The 27,655-nt window shown below is 45.3% G+C and overlaps 1 protein-coding gene across 27 annotated transcripts in view; it reads right to left on the reverse strand.

Moving 5' to 3' along the window:
• ATE1 (arginyltransferase 1) overlaps positions 1 to 27,655 on the reverse strand; it is a 109,706-nt gene that overhangs the window by 21,197 nt on the left and 60,854 nt on the right. For 15 of the 27 annotated variants that reach the window (XM_078774474.1, XM_068110191.2, XM_078774472.1 and 12 more), the window contains 4 exons: positions 20,680 to 20,808; positions 18,217 to 18,249; positions 14,296 to 14,477; positions 1,078 to 1,177 (listed from right to left, as the gene is read on the reverse strand). In XM_078774474.1, coding sequence (XP_078630600.1) covers positions 1,078 to 1,177; positions 14,296 to 14,477; positions 18,217 to 18,249; positions 20,680 to 20,808 — 444 coding nt within the window. The remainder of the gene's footprint in view (positions 1 to 1,077; positions 1,178 to 14,295; positions 14,478 to 18,216; positions 18,250 to 20,679; positions 20,809 to 27,655) is intronic. The other 12 variants (XM_078774473.1, XM_068110198.2, XM_078774481.1 and 9 more) reach the window with 2 other exon arrangements.

Here is a 27,655-nt window from a genome sequence, read left to right on the forward strand (position 1 = left end):
TGGAGAAAACAGACAGCTTAGAGACTTCGATTACTTAAATTTTTTTTAAATACTTACATTATTTTCTAACTGGCATCTCCATCCAGGTCATACTATCCTCCAACGAAAGTATCAAACAAGCCTGGCTACGCTGCTGTTAGACTTTCGGTCTTGTTTATATTAAATGCCTCTTCCAAATATAACTCTTATTATGGAATCAGATCCCAAATATAACTCAGAGTGAGCAGGCTCGAGCTGAAGAACACACACAAAAAAAAATGGCTGAGTGTGCAATTTCACTTTATCGTGAAACCAACAGACGTTAAATTTCCAGAAACATACAACAAACAACTCCAATAAATTAATCTTACTATAATTCCCCAAATGTCCGTCCGTCCGTTCGAAGGTACCGCAAAAATGGCTCAACTGATCGTAACGATATTTTGGGTGGGTATTCCTGGGACCCCTGGGAGTAAAATAGGCTATATTGTTTTTCCAATTTTCCAATTTTCCAATTTTCCAGTTTTCCAGTTTTTCCAAACACGATGGAATAATATTTACCGATATGAACAGTGATGTGGCTTTTTTTGAAATTTTACAAATACTGTTTAATCTACGTACCAGGAGAGAATAGATCGACTCCTGACGAACTCTTCCTATATAAACGTGCGGCTCCGAAGTGACATGGCAGCGTGTGCAAAGCGACTGCGAAACAGGTGTAGCGGCCGCTTCCGTGTTACAGATTCGGCGCGCACTCTTCACACAAACGTGCGACTGAGAAAGACGTGCAGCGGCCGCTTCTGTTTTGCAGAATTCAATCTTTTTTCAAAATGGGCGACATGTACTGTTTAGATTTTGATGATTTGCGTGTGATATGATTCAACGGATGTTTATATGAATCGATTAAAATAAAAAAAAGCTTTCAATTTCTGATATTTTGCCTTTTCATTTGTGCTTCCCAATTGAAGCCCCGCCCACAGGGCGGGTACCGTTGCTAGTAAATTAAAACGATAAATCTGGTGCTGATAAGATGGCAAGGGAACATTAAAATATTCTACTCAGAGCTGCGAAAGGTCACCCCAAATATAAACTCCTTACCTTGTATCTCATCTTGGGGCATGAATGAATATAATACCCAATGTAGTAATGGCGTATATCTGTAGCTTCATGATGCATCCGTTTGGTCAAGGCTATCTCCCTAGATGGGGAAAAAAATAAAAGTGTAAACATGCATGCACGAGGGTCACCTGGCATCTAATCTTCATATATAATGAATGCACTGGAGTCACCTGACATCGAGTCTCCATATATTATGAGTAAAATTATTAATTCAGTGTGTGCGAGTCATACATTTTTAGCATTCGAGCTATGAGCATCAAGTTTTCAAAAAACGTTTACTACAAGAAAATGGAGAACACTAATAATTGTGTAAAAATGTCAACGGGCAAAGACATATTGAGTAGGAATAGCCCGTATTAGCCCAGGGGAGACAGTCAGGTTTTTTTTATTTCAGATATGCATATATATGTACAGTGCATTCAGAAGGTATTCACAGCCCTTCACTTTTTTCACATTTTGTTATGTTGCAGCCTTATGCTGAAATCGTTTAAATTCATTTTTTCCCTCATCAATCTACACTCAATACCCCAAAATGACAAAGAGAAAACACGATTTTAGAAAGTTTTGCAAATTTATTAAAAAGAAAAAACTGAAATATCACATTGACATAAGTATTCATACCCTTTGCTATGACACTTGAAATTTAGCTCAGGTGCCTCACATTTCTCTTGATCGTCTTTGAGATGTTTCTACACCTTGATTGGAGTCCACCTGTGGTAAATTCAATTGATTGGACATGATTTGGAAAGGCACACACCTGTCTATATAAGGTCTCACAGCTGACAATGCATATCAGAGCAAAAACCAAATCATGAGGTCGAAGGAACTGCCTGCCAAGCTCAGAGACAGGATTGTGTCGAGGCACAGATCTGGGGAAGCCTACAAAAAAAATTCTGCTGCATTGAAGGTTCCCAAGAGCACAGTGGCCTCCATAATTCTTAAATGGAAGAAGTTTGGAACAACCAGGACTCTTCCCAGAGCTGGCCGCCCGGCTCAACTGAGCAATCGGGGGAGAAGGGCCTTGGTAATAGAGGTGACCAATAACCCCATGGTCACTCTGGCTGAGCTCCAGAGATCCTTTGTGGAGATGGGAGAAACTTCCAGAAGGACAACCATCACTGCAACAATCCACCGATATGGGCTTTATGGCAGAGTGGCCAGACGGAAGCCAAACAGTTCAATCTTGGTTTCATCAGACCACAGAATCTTGTTTCTCACAGTCTGAGAGTCCATTAGGTCCTTTTTTGCAAACTCCAAGTGGGCTTTCATGTGTCTTTCACTGAGGAGAGGCTTCCGTCTGGCCACTCTGCCAGAAAGCCCAGATCGGTGGAGTGTTGCAGTGATGGTTGTCCTGGAAGTTTCTCCCATCTCCACACAGGATCTCTGGAGCTCAGCCAGAGTAACCATCGGGTTCTTGGTCACCTCTATTACCAAGGCCCTTCTCCCCTGATTGCTCAGTTTGGCCGGGTGGCCAGCTCCAGGAAGAGTCCTGGTTGTTCCAAACTTAATCCATTGAAGAATTATGGAGGCCACTGTGCTCTTGGGAACCTTCAATGCAGCAGAAAATTTTTTGTAGGCTTCCCCATATCTGTGCCTCGACATAATCCTGTCTCTGATCTCGGCAGGCAGTTCCTTCGACCTCATGGCTTGGTTTTTGCTCTGATATGCATTGTCAGCTGTGAGACCTTATATAGACAGGTGTGTGCCTTTCCAAATCACGTCCAATCAATTGAATTTACCACAGGTGGACTCCAATCAAGGTGTCGAAACATCTCAAAGATGATCAAGAGAAATGGGAGGCACCTGAGCGAAATTTCAAGTGTCATAGCAAAGGGTATGAATACTTATGTCAATGTGATATTTCAGTTTTTTCTTTTTAATAAATTTGCAAAACTTTCTAAAATCCTGTTTTCTCTGTCATTATGGGGTATTGAGTGCAGATTGATGAGGGAAAAAATGAATTTAAACGATTTCAGCATAAGGCTGCAACATAACAAAATGTGAAAAAGTGAAGGGGTCTGAATACTTTCTGAATGCACTGTATATATATGTATATACAGTCACGTGAAAAAGTAAGTACACCCCATGTAAAGTTTTGACTTTTTCAACATATTTCAACATACAGCTATTTGATCTTCATTTCAACAATATTGATCGATAAAGGTGATATTGAAGTGTGGTGCTGCGGCACAACTTGCTTGCCAAAGAGGTAGGCCACAACGCGTTTGATAAACCAAGAGTCTTTATTGTGAAAGCTCGAACTGCAGCACTGGGCGGGCCCGAGCTTAGAGCCCGCATATATGTGCCGAGGCCACGCCTCGTCCCCGGGCGTGGCCAATCGGGCGATAGGCGGGGCATGCATTCCAGTTCCCCGCCTGGACGTTCGCGCCACCTGCTGGTGCGCTGGATTCGTGTACCTTGCGCTTGTGTCCGCCACACGCACCCTCCCAGAATTCCCCCGCACCTGAAGGGTGAGTTTGCGGGGAAGCCGGATGACCCGGCTGAAACGCCCCCTGGCGATGGGTGCCGGTCTGGGGGGTGGCGTGACGGCAGGGCTGGGGGGTGCCGGGGGTCCGACCGCCGGGGGACGGCCTCGACGCGGAGGCAGAGCCGCTGGCGGGGGGTGGTCCGGATCGAGGTGGGCCGGCTTGAAGCGGTCCACGGAAATGCGATTCGGGGCACCGCCGATGTCGACCGTGAAAAACTTGTCCCCGGCCTCCAACACGCGGAAGGGCCCGTCGTATGGGGGCCGTAGCGGTGCCCGGTGGGCGTCGTGCTGGATGAACACGTACTTTGCCGTGCGAAGCTCCGGGGCGACGTGGGAAGGCGGGCAACCGTGGTGTGCCGTCGGCACCGAGGCGAACCTCCGGGCGGTCTCCTGAAGGGCGGAGCGCTGTTGTGCCGCGGACCAAGGAGCCGTGGAGTCGGGGATAAATTCACCCGGTACCCGCAGTGGTTGCCTTAAGACCAGCTCCGCCGAGGACGCGCGCAGGTCATCCTTGGGCGCCGTCCTGAGGCCCAGCAGGACCCAGGGGAGTCTGTCGACCCAGCCACCGTCGCAGAGGCTGGCCCGGAGCGCGGCCTTCATGGAGCGATGAAAGCGCTCGCACAGGCCATTGGCCTGGGGGTGGTAGGCCGTGGTGTGATGTAGCTTCACCCTGAGTCCTTGCGCCACCGCGGCCCAGAGCTCCGAGGTGAACTGGGGGCCGCGGTCGGACGAGATGTCCGAGGAGGCACTGAACCGGCAACCCAAGTGGCAATAAAGGCTTGCGTCACCTCAGCCGCAGACGTCGCCGCCAATGGGACGGCCTCCGGCCACCGTGTGGTGCGGTCGACCATGGTGAGGAGGTGGGTGAACCCTCGCGAGGGGGGCAGAGGTCCCACCAAGTCGACGTGCATGTGGTCGAACCGCCGCTCGGGCACCGTAAACTGGGCCAACAGTGCCTGGGTGTGGCGGTGGACCTTTGGGCGCTGGCATGCGAGGCACGTCCTGGCCCAGTCGCGGACGTCCTTTGCCCCGGCGAGTTTCTGGGATGCCCTCGCGCCAGGGTGGGACAGGCCGTGGATGGCGTCGAAAACCGGGCGCTGCCAGCCAGTGGACACGATGGGGCGAGGCCGGCCGAGGGAGACTTCGCATAGGAGGGCCGTGCCCGCGGCGTCGAACGGCACCTCGGTGATGCGGAGGCCCGTGACGGCAGTCCGCAAGGCCTGGATGCCGGGGTCGGCGGTCTGGGCCTCCGCCATCCGGGCATAGTCGACCCCGAGGTGGACCGCGTGCACGACGGACTGGGAAAGGCAATCCGCCACCGGGTTGTCCTTACCCGTCACGTGACGGATGTCCGTCGTGTACTCGGACACGGCAGAGAGGTGGCGCTGCTGCCGTGCCGACCATGGCTCGGCGACCTTGGCCATCGCGAACACAAGGGGCTTGTGGTCAACGAAGGCCGTGAACGGGCGGCCCTCCAGCAGATGGCGGAAGTGTCGGACCGCCAGGTGGAGTCCGAGCAACTCGCGGTCGAAGGTGCTGTACCGGCGTTCGTGCGGGCGAAGCTGCCGGCTGAAAAACGCTAGCGGTTGCCAAGCACCACGCACCCATTGCTCGTGCACCGCACCTACCGCATAATCCGACGCGTCGGTGGTGAGGGCGATCGGTGCATCAGGCGCGCCAGCATGGTGGCGTCGGCCAGAGCCAGCTTTGCGCCCGCGAACGCCGCGGCCATCGGCTCCGACCAGGCGATGTCACCTTTGCCCGGCTTGCCCCAAAGGGCCTCGTGCAAGGGGCGGAGGAGCTGGGCGACATGGGGCACGAAGCGGTGGTAAAAGTTTACCATGCCCAGGAACTCCTGGAGCCCCTTGATCGTGCGGGGCCGTGGGAAATCCCTGACCGCCTCCACCTTGGCCGGTAAAGGGACGGCCCCGTGCTCGGTGACGCGGTGCCCCAAGAAGTCGATGGTGGTGACACCGAAACGGCACTTGGCAGGGTTGATGATTAGGCCATGCTGGCCCAGGCGTTCGAACAGCATGCGGAGGTGGAGCAGGTGATCCTCCCGGGACGCGCTCGCGACTAGGATGTCGTCCAGGTAGACGAACAGGAAAGGTAAGTCGCGCAAGACGCTATCCATAAGCCGCTGGAACGCCTGAGCCGCATTCTTCAACCCGAAGGGCATCCTTAGAAATTTGAAGAGGCCGAAAGGGGTGATGACGGCCGTCTTCGGGACGTCGTCCGGTTGGACGGGGACCTGATGGTAGCCCCGGATGAGGTCCACCTTCGAAAACACGGTCGTGTTGGCCAACCGGGCGGAAAAGTCCTGAATGTGTGGGACCGGGTAGCGGTCGGGGGTGGTGGCATCGTTGAGCCGGCGGTAGTCCCCGCACGGCCGCCATCCCCTGCCGGGCTTCGGCACGATGTGCAGCGGGGAAGCCCACGCGCTGTTGGAGCGCTGCGGAATCCCCAGCCGCTCCAGCGTGGCGAACTCCGCTTTCGCCACCGCGAGCTTCGTGGGCTCGAGCCGGCGTGCCCGGGCATAGACCGGCGGCCCGACCGTGGGGATGTGATGCTCCACCCCGTGTTTAACGGCCACCGCTGAAAAGGTGGGTCGCGTGAGGGCCGGGAAACTGGCGAGGAGGCGGGTAAAGTCGTCCGCTGCCGGAAGCGTGCAAACCAAACTCGCCGGGATGGAACCGTCCAGCAAGCCGCTTGGCAAGCTGCTCGGTGAGCCGCTCAGTGAGCCGCTCAACGAGCTGCTCAGCGAACAAGCGAGCAAGCTAAAGGTTTCGGCCTGCACGAGCCGTCTGCGCTTTACGTCGACCAGCAACCCATTCGCACATAGGAAGTCCGCACCGAGCAATGCCATGGGCACGCTAGTGGTCACGAACGACCATTCAAAGCGCTGCCCTCGGAACAGCAGGGAGAGGCAGCGCTTCCCGAACGTGCGGATGGGTGTACCGTTGGCGGCAAGGAAAGCGAGGCCCCGGCCCACGGTTCGCTTGTCGGACATGTTGGCTGGGTGACGCTTTCCTGCGCTCCTGTATCGCAGAGGAAACGGCGCTCGGACAAGGTGTCCGTGATGAATAGGAGGCTGCCGGAATGGCCGACGCTCAGGGCCGCTACCGAGCGCCGGCCTGGCCGTTTCCCCGACCTGCCAAACGAGCACGGCGGGCAACACTTCTTAGCCTTGTGGCCGAACCTGGCGTGGAAATAGCACCAGGCTTGCGGCGGCGAGGGCGGTGGCGGCCGCGGTTTTCTCGGCGGCGGTGGTGGTGGTGGGCGGGGCGCGGTAGCGGCCACGGGGGATGCAGTAGCATCAGCCCCGGGATCCACGACGGCCGCACCGTAACTCGCCCGCGTGTCGCAAGCCGCGAATAACTTGTCGGCCTCTACGGCCAGGGTGCGGGGTTCCCTCATGTTGGAACCGGCCAGCGCGAGGCGTACCTGTAGAGGTAGCTGGCGTAGGAAAAGCGCCCGGAATAAGAAATCCGGGGGCTGGTCACCAAGCAACGACAGCATATAATCCATCCGCACGGATGGTCGTGTGTCGCCGAGTTCGGGAAGGTCCAGGAGGCGGTCGGCCCGTTCGATTTCAGTGAGGCCGAACGTGGCGATGAGGAGACGTTTGATCGCCCTGTACTTATGGTCGGCCGGCGGGTGCCGCAGGATGGACACGACACGGGCGGCAGTGCCGGGCCCGAGGGAGGCGACCACGTGGTAGTAACGGGTCTCGTCCGCCGTTATGCCTCGAAGCTGGAATTGCGCTTTGGCCTGCACGAACCACACATCGGCCTGTGCTTCCCAAAACTCTGGGAGTTTTACCGCGACAGCGTTGTTGGCCATGGCGCGTTCGTTGGTCAGCGACGGCTGAACCAATTGGGGTCACCAGTGAAGTGTGGTGCTGCGCACACAACTTGCTTGCCAAAGAGGTAGGCCACAACGCGTTTGATAAACCAAGAGTCTTTATTGTGAAAGCTCGAACTGCAGCACTGGGCGGGCCCGAACTTAGAGCCCGCATATATGTGCCGAGGCCAAGCCTCGTCCCCGGGCGTGGCCGATCGGGCGATAGGCGGGGCATGCATTCCAGTTCCCCGCCTGGACGTTCGCGCCACCTGCTGGTGCGCTGGGTTCGTGTACCTTGCTTGTGTCCGCCACAATATAATATAACAAATATCATGAAACATTTACATTTTGAAGTCCATTGGTTAATTTAAATAAACATAAATGCAAATTTCGCATGTGGAAAAAGTAAGTACACCCCTACATTTATCACTACTTCAAATACCTAAAATTAGAATCAGGTGCACCAGCTCAGGTGCAAATCATTAGAACATCACCAGAGAGGATCTTGGAGGAACCTGTCTCATTTAAAACTCAGACATTTAGTTTGGTTTGCTCTTTGTTGTTGAAGTGTGCGGCGTCACCATGCCTAGATCAAAAGAGCTCTCTGAGGCCTTCAGAAAGAAGGTTAGAGATGCCCACGAGTCTGGGGAGGGATTTAAAAAGATCTCCAAACAATTTGAAATCAATCATTAGACTGTCTGAAAGATCATCTACAAGTGGAGAAGATTCCAAACAACTGCCAACTTGTTCAGGCCAGGCCGCCCCAGCAAGTTCAGCCCGAGAACAGACCGCAAGATGCTGAAAGAAGTCTTGAAGAACCCCAGAATGTCATCACGGGACCTACAAGTAGCTCTTGCCACTGTTGATGTCAAAGTGCACGAGTCTACCATTAGAAAGAGGGTGCACAAATTTGATCTACATGGGAGGTGTGCAAGGAGGAAACCTTTGCTGTCCAGAAAGAACATCAGGGCAAGACTAAAGTTTGCCAATGAACACCTAGGCAAAGACCAGCACTTCTGGAACAATGTGCTCTGGACAGATGAGTCAAAGGTAGAGCTATTTGGCCACAGTACCAGAAGACATGTTTGGCGAAAACCAAAGACAGCATTTGACCACAAGAACCTGATACCAACTGTAAAGTATGGTGGTGGAAATATTATGGTTTGGGGCTGCTTTGCTGCATCAGGGCCTGGGAAGCTCACCTTCATAGAATCCACTATGAATTCTTCATTGTACCAGAGGGTGCTTGAGGATAATATGAGGCCATCTGTCAGAAAGTTGAAGCTTAACTGATGGTGATCCTTGCAACATGACAATGACCCTAAACATACCAGTAAATCCACCAAGGAATGGCTGAAAAGAAAGAAATGGAGGGTTCTGGAATGGCCAAGTTAAAGCCGGGATCTAAATCCCATCGAGATGTTGTGGGGGGATTTGAAACGAGCTGTGCATGCAAGAAACCCCTCAAACATCGCACAGCTGAAAGAATTCTGCATGGAGGAGTGGGCAAAAATTTATCCCAGTCGATGTCAGAGACGGGTAGACAGTTCGAAGAAACGCCTACTTGAGGTTGTTTCTGCCAAAGGGGGCAATACCACCTATTGGAGCCAAGGGTGTACTTACTTTTTCCACATGCGAAATTTGCATTTATGTTTATTTAAATTATACAATGGACTACAAAATGTAAATGTTTCATGATATTTGTTCTATTATATCACCTTTTTCTATCAGTATTGTTGAAATGAAGATCAAATAGCTGTATGTTTAAATATGTTGAAAAAGTCAAAACTTTACATGGGGTGTACTTACTTTTTCACGTGACTGTGTGTACGCGCGCACACACACACACACACACACACACACACACACACACACACACACACACACACACACACACACACACACACACACACACACACACACACACACACACACACACACACACACACACACACAAGAAATCACTGCCGTGTTTATTTATTTATTACCTCTGGATGATGGTTATGTTTTCACCTGGGTCTGTCTGTTTGTTTGTTTGCCTCTGTGAGCAGGGTATCTCTAAAAGTTATGGACAAATTCAGACAAATTTTGCTGCACAGGATTGGTGTGACAGTGGCAATGACCATAAGAAGTTGAAGTAATTCTTAACCTTTGAGATATAGGGTCCAAAACAATTTATAGAGTAGCACGATATTTTAAAAAGTTGTGGACGAGCTATGACAAAACTTGATGGACAGGTTTGGTGGTAGGTGACAAGAACAAGCAAATTAGATTTTTGTTCATGTGTAGATGCAGATCTGGCCTATCAATGGGTTTTAAAACGTAAACACTGTTCAGCCTGGCTGAGGTACGCACTCTACCGAATGCCGTTCTAGTTTACCATTTTATCTTCAGTGTGTCTGTCCAGTCCATAACTTTTTTTGAGCTTTTGGCTCAGATGTCTTTTTATCAAGGTTTCAACAAACCTAATTATGAGAATATGTAGAGCACTAACCAATAAAAAATATTTTAGTTTTCGTCGAGTTTTCTTTGAGTATAGAGCGACTTTGCATTTTGAGATGCTTTCCAGTTCTATTAATTAGTCTCACCCCAAAAGGGTTGCAAGACTGTTGTGCGTTTGTTTGATGTCCATGTGTGCGTGTGTGTGTTTGTTTGACTTGAATGCACTCCTAAACCACTGGAAGGAATGAGTTGAAATTTGTTAGGTGTATTTGGGGTGTGTCTGGGAAGGTTTTTGGCATTTAAAAAAAACCATAGTTTTGGTTATTCGGGAGGGAGGAGACGTCACAAAATCTCAATGTAAATATTTATCGTGTTGCGCCGCTCCTGGTGGGAGAGTGTATTTCAAGTCTCAACGATTTAGTATTATAATAGTATCCTGCATGAAAACACTAAACAACCAAAAACTATTTAGCCAATTTACATACGGCTCTGTATTTTATGCACTGCTAAACCCCTAGATGAAATAACTTTAAAGTTCTGGTTGTACTCTGGATGTGGAAATCTTCTATGAAGTTGGGATGGTGAACTCCAACTTGGGTTTTACTTTTATGTTAGCGTGACGAATTACCATAAGAAGTGGGTGTATTATCATATCTGCTAATGCACTTTTGCACCACGGGACATGTATTAACCTGTAAAATGGATGCTATTGCTTAAAAAACAAACAAATCAAACTCCGGAAGTTGTACAAATCATTCTCAGGTATGCCAATTCTCTGTGTTATAGTAAAATTAAAATTATACTCATCATAGATGTGGGGGAAATGTATCGGAGCAAATGTGTCTGTTTGTTTGTTCATTTGTTGGAAGAAATGCGTTGAAAGTTGGTGGTTGTACTCAAGCTGTGCATGGGGATGTTCTCCTAACTTGTGATGGCCACCTTCAACTTAAAGTTGCCCTCCCTTGTCGGGTGTTTCTAGTCACCACAAATCTGCAAGCCATGCGTGGATGTTTCCATGGATACGATAAGAGGAGAGTTTGGTGAGCAGGGCGGGGTGCCAGACTGTATCGAAGGCACATGATATGTCAAGGGAGACAGCTATGATTTCTTGTTTGGCATTGAGGACCTCCATCTATTTTTGAGACAGCAGATGCAGCATGTCCAGAGAAGTGACATGGTCTGAAACCAATTAATTTGATGATCGGAGATCAAGCCATTGGAGAAGAGGAAGGATTTGATCTCCGAAGCAATGATGGCTTCCATGACTTTGCTGACGATTGGGAGCAGATTGATTGGTCTGTAGTTACAAGGATCTGTTTTTGCACCTTTCTTATGTAAAGCAGTAATGTTTTCCGGTTTCCAAGCTGATGGCAGATGGCCTTAAGCAAAAGAAAGGGCGAGGAGAACAGAGAGGGTGTGAAAGAGCGGCAGAGCAGAATTTTAGGACCCGTGGGTTGATGCCGTCTGGTCCAGCTGCACAATCAGAGTCGAAGTTTGACAGAAACTTCTCCACATTGTCAGCAGAGAAGGACACAGAGTCCAGGAGCAGCTGGGTACGACCTGGTAATGTGGGTACAGAGAGAGGCGGGTTTGGGACACAAGATTTTGTGGCAAACACAGAGTTGAGGCATTCAGCTTTTTCACGTGCAGAGTCAGCTGTGTAGCCATTTGAGGTAACGGAGGAGATGGAGGGGGAGAAAACACCAGAAACAGATATGACGAGACACCACCAGAATTTGGAGGAGGAGACCGGTTTGAGAGTTCAGTCTTGAGAGTAGAGAGATACTGTTTCCTTGCTCTCCTGAGGGTAGACACAAATTTATTCTGAGCTTTGTGAAAGGAATGGAGATTGCCTTCAGTTCGATTTGCCTTCCATGAGTCGAAGGCAAGTTGTTTCAGGGCAACTGCCTCACCACAAGATTCAGTGTACCATGGACGGGAGGAAGGGTATGACAACTGAAGACGAGATGGGATAAATCTGTGCATGAGAGAGAGAGAGAGAGCAGTTAAAAAAAAAAAAAAAAAAACACCTTTAGAGGCCATTTTTCCCCGCAAGCGGGGGTTGGCCTTTTTCGGGAACTGTGGTTGTTGTTGTTTTTCGGTCCCCTTTTTGAAGCAATGTTTTACGGCCGGATGCCCTTCCTGACGCCAACCCTTTTTGCCGCCTTTAACGACAAGCAGGGAATTACCAGTGAACTGGTACTCAATTTGCCGACCTCGGAAGGATGACAGGCTGAGTCAACCCCCCTGGCGTTAATTCAGCGATTGACCGGGATTCGAACCCAGGATCCTAGGATCCTAAGCCGGCACCCTAGCCGCTAGCCCAACACCAGGGTAGCGAGAGCAGTTACTTTGAAATAATTCCCAGGAAGGGTTTGTGTCAGAGGCAGTAGAGATGGGAGACCAGTCCAGATGATTGATGGCTGCTTGAAGACCAAGCCAGTCTGCCTGAGTGAAATACCAGACTCGTTGATGCTGAGGAGGCTCTCTGAGAATGGGCAGAGAGATGTCCTCTTTAACAAGCAAATGATCAGATGAACCGATTGGAGCAGAAGAAGAGCAGCAGACATTTGCAGGGAAGTTTGTCATGACCATGTCTAGAAGAGAAGATACTCCATTGACTGAGATCTGGGTCGGGAAATTGACAGATTGTGTCAGTCCCAATGAGTCGTAGAAGTCATTTGCTGTGATGCCATGGCTGGTGTGAGAGGTACCCACACCCAGCCAGCTGGCATGATGACAGTTGAAGTCACCACATATGAGGAAGAGAGAGTTGGGATGAATGGATAGAAGTTGGTCCATGTTGTCAGACATGGAGATGCAAATGGAGTCATCACTGTTTGGTGGACGTTACAACACACATATGAACAAAAGGTGGGAGCGGAGGGGAAGCCGTAGCCAGATGTACGCCTGGGGGTGTGGTGGGGAGAGGGCAGTGCAGGGAGAGTGAGGAGTGCTTTTGATAAATATAGCAACCCTACCACCAGGACAAGGCTCAGATCTATCATACCGGAGGAAGGAGTAACCAGGGAGAGATATTAAAGAATCAGAGACATATCGAAGGAGGAAAGTTTCTGTTAAGCAGATTAAGACTAGATTGTCAGAGGCAACCTGTATGGAGAGATCAGTCAGGTTTGAGCGGAGGCCGCGGATGTTTGAGGTCCATACCTTTAAGGAAAAGAAAGGGGGGAGCATCGGATACAGGACAGAGGAGGGGAGGGGTGGGGTAAGATGAGGAAGAGGAGGAGGAGGTAGGGAGAGCTGTTGGTAGTGTGTCGGAGATTTCAGAAGAGCTAGGAGAAAGTGAAGGATGAGGAGGACAAAAGGTTTGATGGTGATTGGATGAGGCACAGTGAGGTGTTGTTTGAGGGGAGCAGAGCAAGGAAGAAGGCTGGAGGAGATGTCGGTATGAGTTGGAAGGGAGGGGAAGTGGGGAGGAGGCCGCTTTGAGGATGAGGGGTGAGAGGGGAGAAATGGAGATAAATGGAAGGTGGTTAGATTTGAAGGGGTGGGGGGATGAGGGAGTTTTGAAGGGGAGGAGGAAATTTAGGAGGGGAGGGGCGAGGGGAGAGTTTTGGAGGGGAGGGGTGAGGGGGGAGTTTAGGAGGAGAGGAGCGAAGGGGGATACTTGAATGGGAGGGGTGAGGGGGATTTGCATACTTGCTCACTATTGTGCTGAAATTCCAGCTTCCTATCACAAAGGATGGCTGAGATATCACCCGGGACAAACAAACAAGAAGACAAGAAACCGGAGTGAAAACTGAGTACTCCCTTTCAGCGCGCGTCATTCCCGGGCCCACTTTGGTGCCCAGCAATGACGTCATTCAGCGCCTGGAGATGGCATAGAAAAGGAGAGGATTAATGTTTTTTGGGGATTTTTGCTAATCCTGGGAATTTAAATGAGGTAATTTATTTATTTATTGTGCAAATCTGGAGGAGAGGAAAGTATTTGACTGGTGAACACAAAAAAAAAATTGGGAGGGATTATGGTGGGTATTGTGGTGTATGATTTTTTTTTTTATTGTATGTATTAATCACAATAATCACTGTTTATTTTGATGCATACATTATTGAAGGTTATTTTGGAAACATGTAAGCATTAAAAATACAGGAATGACAAATGAGTAATTGCAATGAAATGGTGAATAGTGCATGTTATTCATTCAGTAGATTATTACAGAAAAACGAAAAACAAAAAGAAAAGTGAATACGTTCAGTACGATCTTTCCCGCCCCATAACCTCCCTGCCATTACAAGATAACACCACTCGCCATAGCTTCAGTGCGATCTCCACAATACGTAAAAATGTGGCTAATTGATGTCGCTCATCTATACTTTGAGCTTAATTGAGCTTGCATTGAACATGAGAAAGACAAAAAATGATATTTGTGAGGAAAAAAAGTTTATTGAAGATTGTCTCTCACCTGAGTGCAGAATAAACACCAAGGGACAGATTGCTGTAGTCAGGATCATAGTAGAAATAGACAGAAGAGAGACAGCGTGGGAGAATGTCCAGCACACCAACTGCCAGCAGCTTTCCATCAAGCCAAAATTGCTCGTGGAATGAGCCATAACCCTCACTAGGACCATCTGCACGATGCTCCTCCTGGAAGGTTAGAAAATACATTTTGAAACGGCCCATTAAAGCTCGTGGTGCACGATAGTACTGAACGAAAAAGCCTGAATTGACAGCTCCTGGTTAAATAAAGGACAATAATATGCATTGCAGGGTGTATGCTGGATTTAAAAAATCTGAGCAATTTGGATAATTTAGTGCAGAAATGTTTAACCAAATCAGAGTTACTTTTAGACAAGCAAAATAAAAAAGTGCTGTTTCTCCACGCTTAAGAATGGTTGAAGGCTTTAAAACCTCAAACAGGAAGTTAGGACTGTCTCTCCCTGGACATATCGTGGACATTCGACACAGTCTGGCATCCTGCTCTGCTTACCAAGCTCAGCGCCTGCACCACACAAGGCTGCCCTTCATTTCTGGATTCCTGACTTCTTCCAATCACCAGACTCGGTGTTGTAATCCTTTGTTTTCACTGACGTCACAAATTACCCATCTCGCATTGCGCGGCGGCCATTTTGATACCCAAGCTAATCTGTCCGTGTGCGCTGATATTGATTTGTTGCGTTGGTTTATGGTGAATGCGGATTGCAAAAAGTCTGTTTTATAAAGTAATTTTGTTTGTTTTGTCACGTTCATGTGGAGTGTGGTGCCATCTAGTTTATATTACGTATTGTTGCCCAACAAACACAGAACATTCGGTTTAAGTTTGCCGTGGACCAGTGAACTGGTGAACACCTGGGCAGTGGGTCAACCTGCAACCAACTACCTGTAGAACAGACTTGGAGTGTACGTAAGGATACGGTAGATCCAGGCTTGAGTATGGCTAGCAGTGCAAGTGCCAACCTTGGCTACCAAGAGACGCTCCCCCCGGACGTTCTTGTTCGTTACAAAGAGAAGATTTCTGTCATTGGGTGTGACCCTTATGGTCTATCAAATGATCAATTTGAGAAGAATGTGAGCAAGTGGCCTCAGGTGACCCACATCGACGTGATCAACTACCTGTTGTTCAGCAAATCGGCCTATACCAAAGATGAGTTGAAGAAGTATAAATCCCTCGAGGCATACAGGTTGTACCAAGATGGATGGGTGCGACAAATCCTACACAAAGAACTGAATGACGTCCACTTGATTCGATCCAAGGTATTAATATATTAAACAAACATGTATTTTTTAAAGCTGCTTGTGTTAATGTTATGGACCTGATTGATTAAGTGCCCTCCATTTGTTTAAATGTATGTATTGTATTCAATATCATTAATGATTATAGTAATTGTATGGTTATACAATGAAACATGTTCTTACTTACTGTTAACAAAATGCTCGGAGCAGACAGGTGTGCGATCCCACTGTGATTCTGTTTGGATGTCACTGCGATTGATGGCAGCCTTCCACAAACGCCACCTCTCTTCACTTAAATTTCTTGTTTCCTCACCCTGATTCAGTAGAAGTTTGGGCGTTTTGTAAAACTTAACTCCTGGCCTAACGCCTGGCCTGTTTGAACAACGAAATACGCCGCAAATTGGCATGACTGGTCGTGAACAAAAACTATTTAATGTGAATCCGCTGACGACGTTGTTCGAGAGGGTATCAAAATGGCCGAGGTGTCCCAGGGTGCCCTGCGCGCGTGCTCCGATGACGTCACAAGAAAACAAGCAATAGAGCGTCCGCTCGGAGTCTGGGAGGTATGCAGTTTGAACCACAGCTGAGTCATACCGAAGTCGTTAAAAATGGTATGTGCTGCTAACTTGCTTAATGCTAAGCATTTTAAAAGGATAGAGTATGACAGACAGACAACCACAAGTTGGTAATAATAGTACAGGCTTTTTATGGGCTTAACGGCATCCTCCTGTGTTGAAGTTTCTTGAAAGGAATTTTTTTTTTGTTATTATCCTTGTAAAGAAAGAGCAATATTATTCCCACACCTTTTTTAATAGGGGAAGGGGGATATTATAATTGGCTACGTCAGTATATCTCTCTGTATTATCTGTCATACTATCTCCTCCGAAACGGTTCTGCAGAAATTCACCAAACTAGGTAGTTATGATTAACACGGCAAGTAGGTGCGAGAACATTATAATTATAATTTTGGCCCCACCCCCTGGGGCGGGGTTAAAACGTCAAATACCTTAGAATGAAATTACGGGCAAATTTTAAAACATTTTTAAATGAAACTTTGTATATCGTCACCTTCGTGCCATTCTTGCTCAAGTCGAATTTTATCGAAAATGACATTTTGTTATCCGGTGATTGGATATTGTGTCTAGTCACTGTCAATTCATTAATAGAATGTCTATACACGTTTTTTTCAACGAAAAAATGTGTTTGTTCAACTCCGTGCCATTTCTGCTTATCGAGTGTTCGTGCCATTTCCACTCATCGTATATCACCGAAATAATGACTCCTCCCATTAAATTCAACGAACCCTAACCCATCTCTATAACCCTAGTTGAAAAAAGTGGGGACAGACATCGAGACCGGCATTATTAGCGACCTATCTCTGGAAGGAGATGACCTAAAAAAGTAGTGTATAAATGAAAACAAAGTCAATGTATCATAAAAATTAATTTCTTGATTATTCCTTCCAAAGGGTCGTCAGCATTTAGGTAGAACCGTGAGCAATATTGTCTCTAGCACTTCTCCGTGCCATAATAGCCCAAGCCAAAATTTCTCACGGTGATTTATGAATGAATGAATGAATGAATGATCGTTTTAAGGCCATTTTCCCCGCGAGAGCGGGGGTTAGCCTTATAAGAGGCTAAGCTCACGGTGATTTATAATCTCTGTTATTTATAAATTTAGCTTAGTTACATGTTTCTCTACAATTGCATGCAATGATAATCTAGGTTTTCTTCACTTAACAGAATTTAAATTTAGTACTGATCCAGATGGCTGGAAAAAAAAAGTTTTTTGTGATTATGTCGTAAACGCTTTTTTCGCCTTGAGCAAGAATGGCATGAAGGTGACGATATGCAATAAACACTGGGGGACGCATGAAATATGTGACGATTTTTGGATTTGACTCCCAGTTCATGCCCCATGGGGTGGGGACTTATGGTTACAGGGATCAAAACAGAAGATTTTTTTTTTAACTCAAAATTTGTTATTGGGTCATTCCTGGTGGAACATTTTGCCATCTTTCAACTTTGCTTTCGGTGGGAAGCATGTTTGCGATGATGCTCCAACGACTATGCTCTAGTTATTATTAAAATAATCATGCAGTCAACTATCAATGAAACGTTCAAGTTCCCTCTCCTCGTCGTGGAAGCTAGAATGCCCCAAAGACAGTGTGTTGGGCCCAGTCTTGTTCCTTGTCTAAATTATCAGTCTCCATTGCTCTGGACTCTCTCTTCCTTCATTCAGACAACTCCACATTGTTGTACAGTAACCCATTCCTTTTCCAGGCAGACAACAGCTGCATCACTTTGTGATGATCTGGATATGATTACATGCTGGCATGCTTGATAAAGTGAACACATCCTTCAATCCAGGAACATTTCACAATTCCGTCACTCCAGAAGTATTGTCAAACGAACCGACATATCTATTTCCATGGTCAGACACTGGAATAGGTTACGTCTCTTGATCTTTCGGCCTCACCGTCAGCCTTGACTCTTCCAGGGCAGGCTATATAACAAAGCTGGATTTTGAGGTCATTGGAGTTGGCCAGAAGCCTTTTGAAAACAAAAAGGACACAAGTGAAATACTGGTATCTAGGAGGGAAGAGTGTGTCAATGGGCCAAACGTGTGCCCAATTCAAAGTTACTGTTCTTACCTCAAGGGGAGAGTCGCAGAGGAACCTTGTGAACTGGTGAAACACCCAGGGTAGCATTCAGAGCATGCAAAAGACAATAAAACAAAAGGAAAAGTCAATAAAATAGCACCTTCTACAGACAAATATTTAAATCTACTCACACAAAGTATGACATACGATTCGGTTTTCCATCCTGCGGTAGAATTAATAATTTAATGTCCTCCACTTTGCTGTGGTTTAATATGAAGCATTTATTTCCTCCGGGGTAGGGGGGGTGGGGGGGGTGGGAGAAGCATGGCTTAACTTTAATTTCAGCAGACACAGATACTCAAAATCAAGAATCACAGGACAACGAGTCGCCAGCATATATTTTTCTCCCCATTCCTTTGTTAGGAAGCCCTTATATATATTTTCACCACCGAGAAGCAGCAAACTACCACTGAGTAGGGTTTGGGGGAGGGAGGGGGGGGGGGGGAAAGGCAAGAGGTCTTGAATGTGTTTGTGGCACAAGAATGTTTGAATTTAATGTCTCACCACAGCCAGGCAGCACTTGGTATGGGCTGAGACAAGATATATTTACACAGCAAGGCTTGTATAAACTATGTAGGCTTACATCCTCACCTCATCCAATGTTTTTCATCTGACTGGCGCTGTATATTTTAATTATGAATGTAACTGCTGACATGAACAGGTTTATTCATTCAAGTTGTCTTTGAGAATATATATTAGATACGTGCCCAGCAATATATGTACTTGATGATTACAAGATTATTACAATATTCACCTTTAAAACCCACATGGACAAATACAGAAAGACAGACAAATACAATTACAAAAACCCAGACAAATAACCCAGAATAAAAAATAATTAATAAAGATCGAATAAAGAATAAAGAATAAAGAATTAATTATTTATAAAAAATAAATAATTAATAAAATAAAAAATAAAGACCCAGAATAAAAAAACCCAGACGAAAACGCAGACAGACAGACAAATACAAATACAAAAACCCTTTACAAACAGGCAAATGGCTTCTGGTGTGCAGGACAGGGGGGAGCCCATCCCATGCAGCCTGTCTGCTTCATCGAGACGTTGGCATGACCCCTCAAGATGGCTCCCTCGTGCAGCCAAGTTCGACAATCCATAGATTTAAATAATTTTAATCAACTTTAACCACGACAATCCTCACACAAAGAAGCTCCCTAACAAAATAGATAACTACAATTTCTAGATGTCATTTGAAAGTAAAATCGTGATTGACAGGATGGTTCAATTATAAAAAAAGTACATACCATGATTTAGCATAGTTGCATTTGGAAAACATCAGAACAGGGATAAAACAGGATCTCTGACATACAGTACCATTGCGCATATACTGGGACAGTATAAAATTATACCCAACCTAAACCTCGACGTACAGAACCCTGGTAACGGCAACAATCAAAGTGTGAAAAATAACTGGGCTGATACTCAAGAAAATGGTAAAAGCAAAGCCTTTCACGAACGAAGAGGAAGCTATGCCGGGTACTTTACCATGGAAATATATTACATTGAGGTTAAGCAGATTTCATACACTTGTTGTTACCATTTCAATTTCATTAAGAGATTGAGGCTCTCAGAAGAGCAAGGTGATGGAGGTATGAACTGACAGCGGAGCAGCAGTTAAACACAAACAAGGGAATGAACGAACAGGAAGAGAGAAGTGGAGAAAGCAGCAGCATGCAAATATGTGGTTAGGTGAGGCATGGTTATTGGGGGGGGGGGGGGGGGGGAGGGGAAGGGGGTTAAGAAAGATAGGAGTAGGGACAGGGATAGGGGGACATTCAGTGTAAAAATAAAAATATGCACGTGTGCATTATATCAAGGTGCACCAAAACGCTTTTCAAGGGAATGTGCTGTTGTGTGCAAAGGGATGAAATGCAGTTAGCCTATTAATTGCTACAGTCCAGCGGATTCAGTTGATTTGCTGGCACATTAAATGATGATGATGACGATGATGATTTTGTGTATCAGAAGAAAGCATCTTAAGGCTTTTTAACACTCAAACAGTATACGAGGATACGGTACTTCAAATTTTACTTGAACTTTTGTTTCTAACAGCAAGGCATTAAAAGCCTCCTTGCAGGCAAACACACACTCTGTAAACGGCACGGATAACTTTGCCAAAATTCACATTCAAGGTACAAAGTCAACATATCGGTGACTTCGATGTTTAAAAATGTTATGGTTACATTCGACAACTTTGTCGACCTGTGCTGAAGGCTAATTGTGGGCGCACTAGTAAAGTATGATGCCCAGTAACACAATATTAAAATTGGTCGGCAGAAGGACTGAGCGACTTTCTTTTTACATGGACATGCACTCGACATGCACGCAAACACGCTTACCCTGTCTGTCTGTCTCTATCTCCCTATCCCTTCAGGAATAGGTGAGACGAAACAAATTTAAAATGGCAGTAAAGCAGAGCATCACTAAGCACCTACCTGATCGTGGGAGCACTCACTGGCAGTGTCTTTGTGAATTGCCATCTGGTATTTGGCAAATAGAGCAGCCGATTGTTCAAAGGATGTCTCAAATGCTGCGTTTTCAAAAGAAGAAGGCACCAGCCTGACCTTCGGCAGCAGCAGGGAAGAGCAAGGCCATTTGGGATGACAATGAAGGAAAACTGCAAATTTTTCGACTCGTATACGCAAATGTACCTCGACTGCATTTCACACATTGCTACAAGAAAATGAAAAATCAATGCGACATTTCAAAATGAACTGCTAAACTCAGTATTGAGAGTGGTCTGAGCTGTAAAAATTGTCCTCCTCACTCTTGATAAAAAGCTGTCCACAAGCTGTTGTAAAATGTATCCCTTTATCTAATAATCTGAAAACGCTTGAGAGAAGTAAATGTGTGTGTTAATGTGTCCTTTTTTTTTCTGGTCTTCCATTTCATGGAAAAATCAACTATACTATTTCTCACACTGGTAATACTTGTCCCAGGAGTGAAACATGGTGTCAATACACCCTCCCTGCTTAAGCTCCTGCGTTTTCTTCACATGAAGAAAGGACGGACACATGGTGTCAATACCCGCTCCCTCCAGCAGGGGTCAGTAGTTAAACCACTTGCACTATTTTCCATGAACAGTGGAGTCGAAGATCGCAAGTCTCCCCATTTTTGTTTGAGGGGAGTGAGGCGGAGGCGGATGGATTATTTTATGCCCATGATTATTTTGTGCCTAATGACCTGCCCCTGGGTAACCTGAGCATGAATAAAACTTTGTTGGAGATTGGATCAGCTGTTTTTTGAGTCGATAATGATCAGATGTACACACATACATACATACAAATTTGCCTTATTTTAGTACGATATTGTGGAAACATTCAAAACAAGGATGACAAAGCTCAAGGACAGAGGACATCAAGGACAGAGCCCCAAACAGAGTTAAGCCGAGCACCTTAAAATGGGAGATGTAGATTTTACATTTAAATTAAATAAATAAATATGTAGATAGTGGAGATGTTAGTGTATACAAATCAATTATTCAAGGTGGTATATAGGTAGCAGCCATTGTATTTAAAGCATATAATTAAATAAATAATCCATAAGTTGTGTACTGTATTGGTAGTTGTCGTTTGGTATGCAGCCTGTGGCTGATGATTGCATAATTTTCTGGAAGCATGGCCGTGTCACTGATGCAGTGCACCTGTTACCAGGAAGCTGGTACTCATTTTACTGACCTTGGAAGGATGACAGGCTGAGTCATCAACCCACCTGGTGTTATTTCAACCACATGACAAGGGCTCAAACTCAAGACCCGAAGATCTTACGCCAGCCACCTTAACCAAAAAGCCAATACCAGGCCTAATCATAGTATTGGTAGTGAAGACAGTGGAGTACAACAGGCATTTTAAGGCCATTTTCCCTGCTAGAGCAGGGGTTAGCCTTGTGGGCCCCATGACAATCTTCTCCATTTTTGCCCTATTTTCTACATCTCCCCTTGTTAACCCCCTTGCCCGCATTTCTTCTTCCACCATCTTTAACCAAGTCTTTCTCAGTCTTCCCTGTCCTCTACTTCCTTCTACATTAATTTCCATCACTCTTATCAACCAGTCACTTTCATCCTTCCTCAACACATGACCAAACCATCTCAACCTGTTTCTCTTCACAGCATCCATCACAGGCTCTATTCCCATCATCTTTCGCAATTCATCATTTGTCTTCCTCTCTCTCAACGATACTCCACACATCCACCGAACCATTCGCATTTCCACACTTTCCAGCCTTCGTTGCTGCTCTACGTTCATGACCCATGTCTCGCTCCCATAAATCACAACACTTCTCACACATGAAGCATACACCTTTCCCTTCAGCTTCAACGACACTCCCCTCCTCGTCAGCACGCCACTCAGTTCCCGAAACTTCTTCCATGCACATCTCACTCGAGCATTTAAATGGGACCATTTAATAATGTCATATTTACACAAGTGTGGGTTCTGAAAACCGCAACAATATATATATATATATATATATATATATATATATATATATATATATATATATATATATATATATATACACAAAGAATTAAGTTAAGCACCCCCCCCGTTTTTTTACAACCTCGCACATTACAAGTTTGTTGTCGTCAAAACAGTGTAATATACCCATGATATTGCTATATTTTCTGGAGAAGTGATATTATGGTCACATAAAAACATAACAATCATGCCGTTTTCAATATTTTATTCTGAATAATTTAAGGTGAAATTTTTTGGGAATTTTAGGCATATTTTCACCTCAATTTAAGTATGGAGCTATAGGTCCATCACGGACAGTGTGGATGACGTTTATGTTTTCTAACGTACAGTCATTGTTCTGAGAAGACCTCTAGCGATCTTTGCGTCAATAACGTGTGTAGGACCCACGTGATCGGATCACTGACTCAACCCTACGTCTCATAGACCCTGTAAGCCGTCGTATGCGTTGCTGTGGCAGGTTGAACCCCCTCGAGCACGTTTGGGACATGTTGGGACGACAAATTGCGAAGATGGTCCCTCCAATAGCCAATCTGGATGAATTGGAACGTGCATTACATCGGGAATGGAACAACCTGCCACAGCAACGCATACGACGGCTTACAGGGTCTATGAGACGTAGGGTTGAGTCAGTGATCCGATCACGTGGGTCCTACACACGTTATTGACGCAAAGATCGCTAGAGGTCTTCTCAGAACAATGACTGTACGTTAGAAAACATAAACGTCATCCACACTGTCCGTGATGGACCTATAGCTCCATACTTAAATTGAGGTGAAAATATGCCTAAAATTCCCAAAAAATTTCACCTTAAATTATTCAGAATAAAATATTGAAAACGGCATGATTGTTATGTTTTTATGTGACCATAATATCACTTCTCCAGAAAATATAGCAATATCATGGGTATATTACACTGTTTTGACGACAACAAACTTGTAATGTGCGAGGTTGTAAAAAAACGGGGGGGGTGCTTAACTTAATTCTTTGTGTATATATGAACAAGGAAAAAAGTAGCCAAAACACAAAATTTATTTGCTTAATAACAAAAATAACATAATAAATAACATAAAAATATAGCAACACACACACCCAAACACTCCTACACATACATACAAACCTACACACACACAGACACATACACACTCACACATATAAATTTTATTTTAAAAAATAATTGTATATAAAAATTTATTTACCGACGATGTCATAAATGTTTATGTTAAGTAGAAAGTCGAAGAACAAAATAATTAAAGATTTGAGATTTATTCACTAAAGCACAATATTACACGAATGCTAATATTGTATTTCCCTTGGAATAAGTTTCCCCCCTGGAATCCAAAAATTTCCCCCCAGGGGGAAATTTCCCCCAGGTTGGGAAATGCTGCTCTAATGCCTCCTTACACTCTCACAGAACTTCCTCGGACTTTTCCCACTGCAGTTATCTCTGTTCACAACTTATCAATGCCTGGCGCCATCCCTTTTACACCCTTTTCAATGCCTTCCATACTTCCTCTTCCGTGGTCCACACCAATTCAACTTTACTCTCCACATAAATCCACACACCAATGAAAGCCCGCTTGGAGTTTGCAAAAAAGCACCTAAAGGACTCTCAGACTGTGAGAAACAAGATTCTGTGGGCTTTCATGTGTCTTTCACTAAAGAGAGGCTTCTGTCTGGCCACTCTGCCATAAAGCCCAGATCGGTGGAGTGTTGCAGTGATGGTTGTCCTTCTGGAAGATTCTCCCATCTCCACACAGGATCTCTGTAGCTCAGCCAGTGGCCATCGGGTTCTTGGTCACCTCTATTACCAAGGCCCTTCTCCCCCGATTGCTCAGTTTGGCCGGGCGGCCAGCAATAGGAAGAGTCCAGGTTGTTCCAAACTTCTTCCATTTAAGAATTATGGGGGCCACTGTGTTCTTGGGAACCTTCAATGCAGCAGAATTCTTTTTTGTCGGCTTCCCCAGATATGTGCCTCGATACAATCCTGTCTCTGAGCTCCGCAGGCAGTTCCTTCGACCTCATGGCTTGGTTTTTGCTCTGATATGCCATGTCAGCTGTGAGACCTTATATGTGCCTTTCCAAATGGTGTGCCAAATGAAGACAGGTGTGTGCCTTTCCAAATAATGTCCAATCAATTGAATTTACCACAGGTGGACACCAATCAAGGTGTAGAAACATCTCAAAGATGATCAAGAGAAATGGGAGGCACCTGAGCTAAATTTCAAGTGTCATAGCAAAGGGCTGAATACTTATGTCAATGTGATATTTCAGTTTTTTCATTTGAAGGGGTCTGAAGGGGTCTTTTGAAGGGGTGAAAAAAGTGAAGGGGTCTGAATACTTTCTGAATGCACTGTAACAATAGGAAAAATAGAGAGGGAGGGTGACACCAACAGCAGGATTGAAGGACAAAATAGAGGGGACTTGGATAAACAAGGAAGTGGGGAGGAGAGAGGGGTAGGGGAAGATGTACGTGGTGGACAAGGTCAATAAGGATGTAACCCCTCAGGAAGGAAAAAACTGGAAATTTGGAAGGAACAAGTCAATGTGGCTTTTCATCCATAACAATATTTACTCCTCTATGGTAACACAACTTCACTAGAAAAACTACATTTTGTGACAGAAATGAAGCAAAGGCTTTATAATGCAAAGACTTTTACAGTATGCATCGTTTATATTGAACATTCACACTTGGTATGAGACCCCTTCACTGTTGTGGAAATGGAGACCACATGCCACAATGGCTTTTGCCACATTTATTCTGGCCAATAGGTCAGAACCTGCCTCCTGCCTGTGGTCCACAAAACACACTATCCTGTCTGTCATGAACACAAGCAGATTGGGGAGGAACCTGGGACAATTGGTACACTGTATTAAAAAAATAATTGCTCGATTATTATGGATTTTAGAGTATTATGATGGTCAGAAATTATATGTGAATGAATAACTGTATTAAAGCAATTACTTATGACTTGTATGAGAAGTATCATCATGCTTTATCAGCAACATACAAGGGATGTAACATGGCCCCAAGAGGATGCAAAATGTTCATGCTTTTTTTTTTTTTACATCCGCCACCGAAGGTGGATGGAGGTTATGTTTTCACTCCTGTCTGTATGTTTGTGAACAAGATATCTCAAAATGTTGTGGATGGATTCAGACGAAATTTGGCAGAGAGGTAGCGTATGTGATGAGGAAGAAATGATTAGATTTTGGTGAAGATACAGATCTAGATCTGAGAAAGTTTTCAGTGTTTCTTCACCATTGAGAGATAGGGCTAAGAGCGATCGATATACAGTGTAGCACGATATCGCAAAAAGATGTGGCCGGATTTGAACGAAACTTGGTGGAGAAGTTAGGAATTGGTTCAATTTTGGTGAAAATCCAGATTCGGATCCGGCTGGTAGAATTTTTCTTCAGCGATTCTTCACCATTGGGAGATAGGGCCAAAAACTATATATATAACAGGATATCTCAAAAAGTTGTGGACGGATTTGGACGAAACTTGGTGGACAGATCGTGTGAGACAAAGACTAATCAATTCGATTTTGGTGAAGATCTGACTATAGATTGGGATAAGATAATTATATAATCGTTAAGTGATTCTTCACAATTGAATGATCGGGCTAAAACCGATACATAGCACGATATCTCAAAAAGTTATGGACGGATTTGAACAAAACTTGATGGGCTGGTTGGGAGTGTTACAAGGACGAATCGATTCAATTTTGGTGAAGATCTGAAAATGGATGCGGATACGAGAATTATTTAATCTCTAAGTGATTCTTTACCATTGAAAGATCGAGTGAAAAGCAATATATAACACGATATTTAAAAAAAGTTATGGATGAGTCATGACAACTTGGTGGACAAGTTGGTGAGGTGACAAGAATAAGCCGATTATATTTTCGTTCAGATCCGAATCCAGATCCAGCCTATCAGTGGGATACAAAACATAAACTGTTCAGCCTGGCGGAGGTATGCCCTCTACCTAGTGTCATTCTAATTTTAAACATGTGAAGATGTGGTAAAGCAATGAGAGACAAGCAAATGAGAGTTGCAGCCAAGAATAAATGACAGAATAAAAGGTTAAATATTTGAAACAAAAACAAAGCAAAGCAGAAGTCATCCAGAGAGCATAACATGTTCAAACAACCAAAGTGATAATGAAACAGCACTCAAGAACATATCTGAACTAGAACGGCACTCAGTAGAGAGCATACCTCCGCCTGGTTGGCCATATCACTCAATGGTGAAGAATCACTTTTTAAAAAGTCTACGAGCTGGATCCGGATCCAGATCTTCACCAAAATTGAATCGATTCTTCCTTGTCACGCACACAACCTGTCCAACAAGTTTCATCCAAATCCATCCATAACTTTTTGAGATATCCTGCTATGTATCGCTTTTGGCCCTATCTCCCAATGGTGAAGAAGCACTTAAAACATTCTAGTAGCCGGATCCAAATCCGGATCTTCACCAAAATCTAATCATTTCGTCCTTGTCACATACGTTACATCTCTGCCAAATTTCGTCTGAATCCATCCACAAGTTTTTGAGATATTTTGTTCACAAACGGACAAACAAACAAACAAACAGAGAGATATGGGTAAAAACACAACCTCATCCACCTTTGGTGGCGAGGTAATAACCTCCATAATAGAGAGAACAATAGGTCGGCTAAAAAGCAATCGTACAAACAAAGTAGAAAAAGCAATTATCCCTTCATTTTTGAATATGCTACAGCACTTAAGTTTAACAAAAAATGAAGAAGAATAAATGATCAGAAGACATCACCCAAAGAGGAACAAACCGTGTGCCTTTTATATAAATTTAAAAAAACGGTGAATAAAAATGCAAAATTCACTTTAGGTTTGTCTCTGCTTGATCCCATGTTTGATTCCAAGCAAGAAAAATACAAACAAGAAAGCACCTGAAA

Source organism: Myxine glutinosa, chromosome 3, assembly GCF_964187855.1.
Source record: "Myxine glutinosa chromosome 3, kmMyxGlut1.1, whole genome shotgun sequence".
Classification (NCBI taxonomy): Eukaryota; Metazoa; Chordata; class Myxini; order Myxiniformes; family Myxinidae; genus Myxine; species Myxine glutinosa.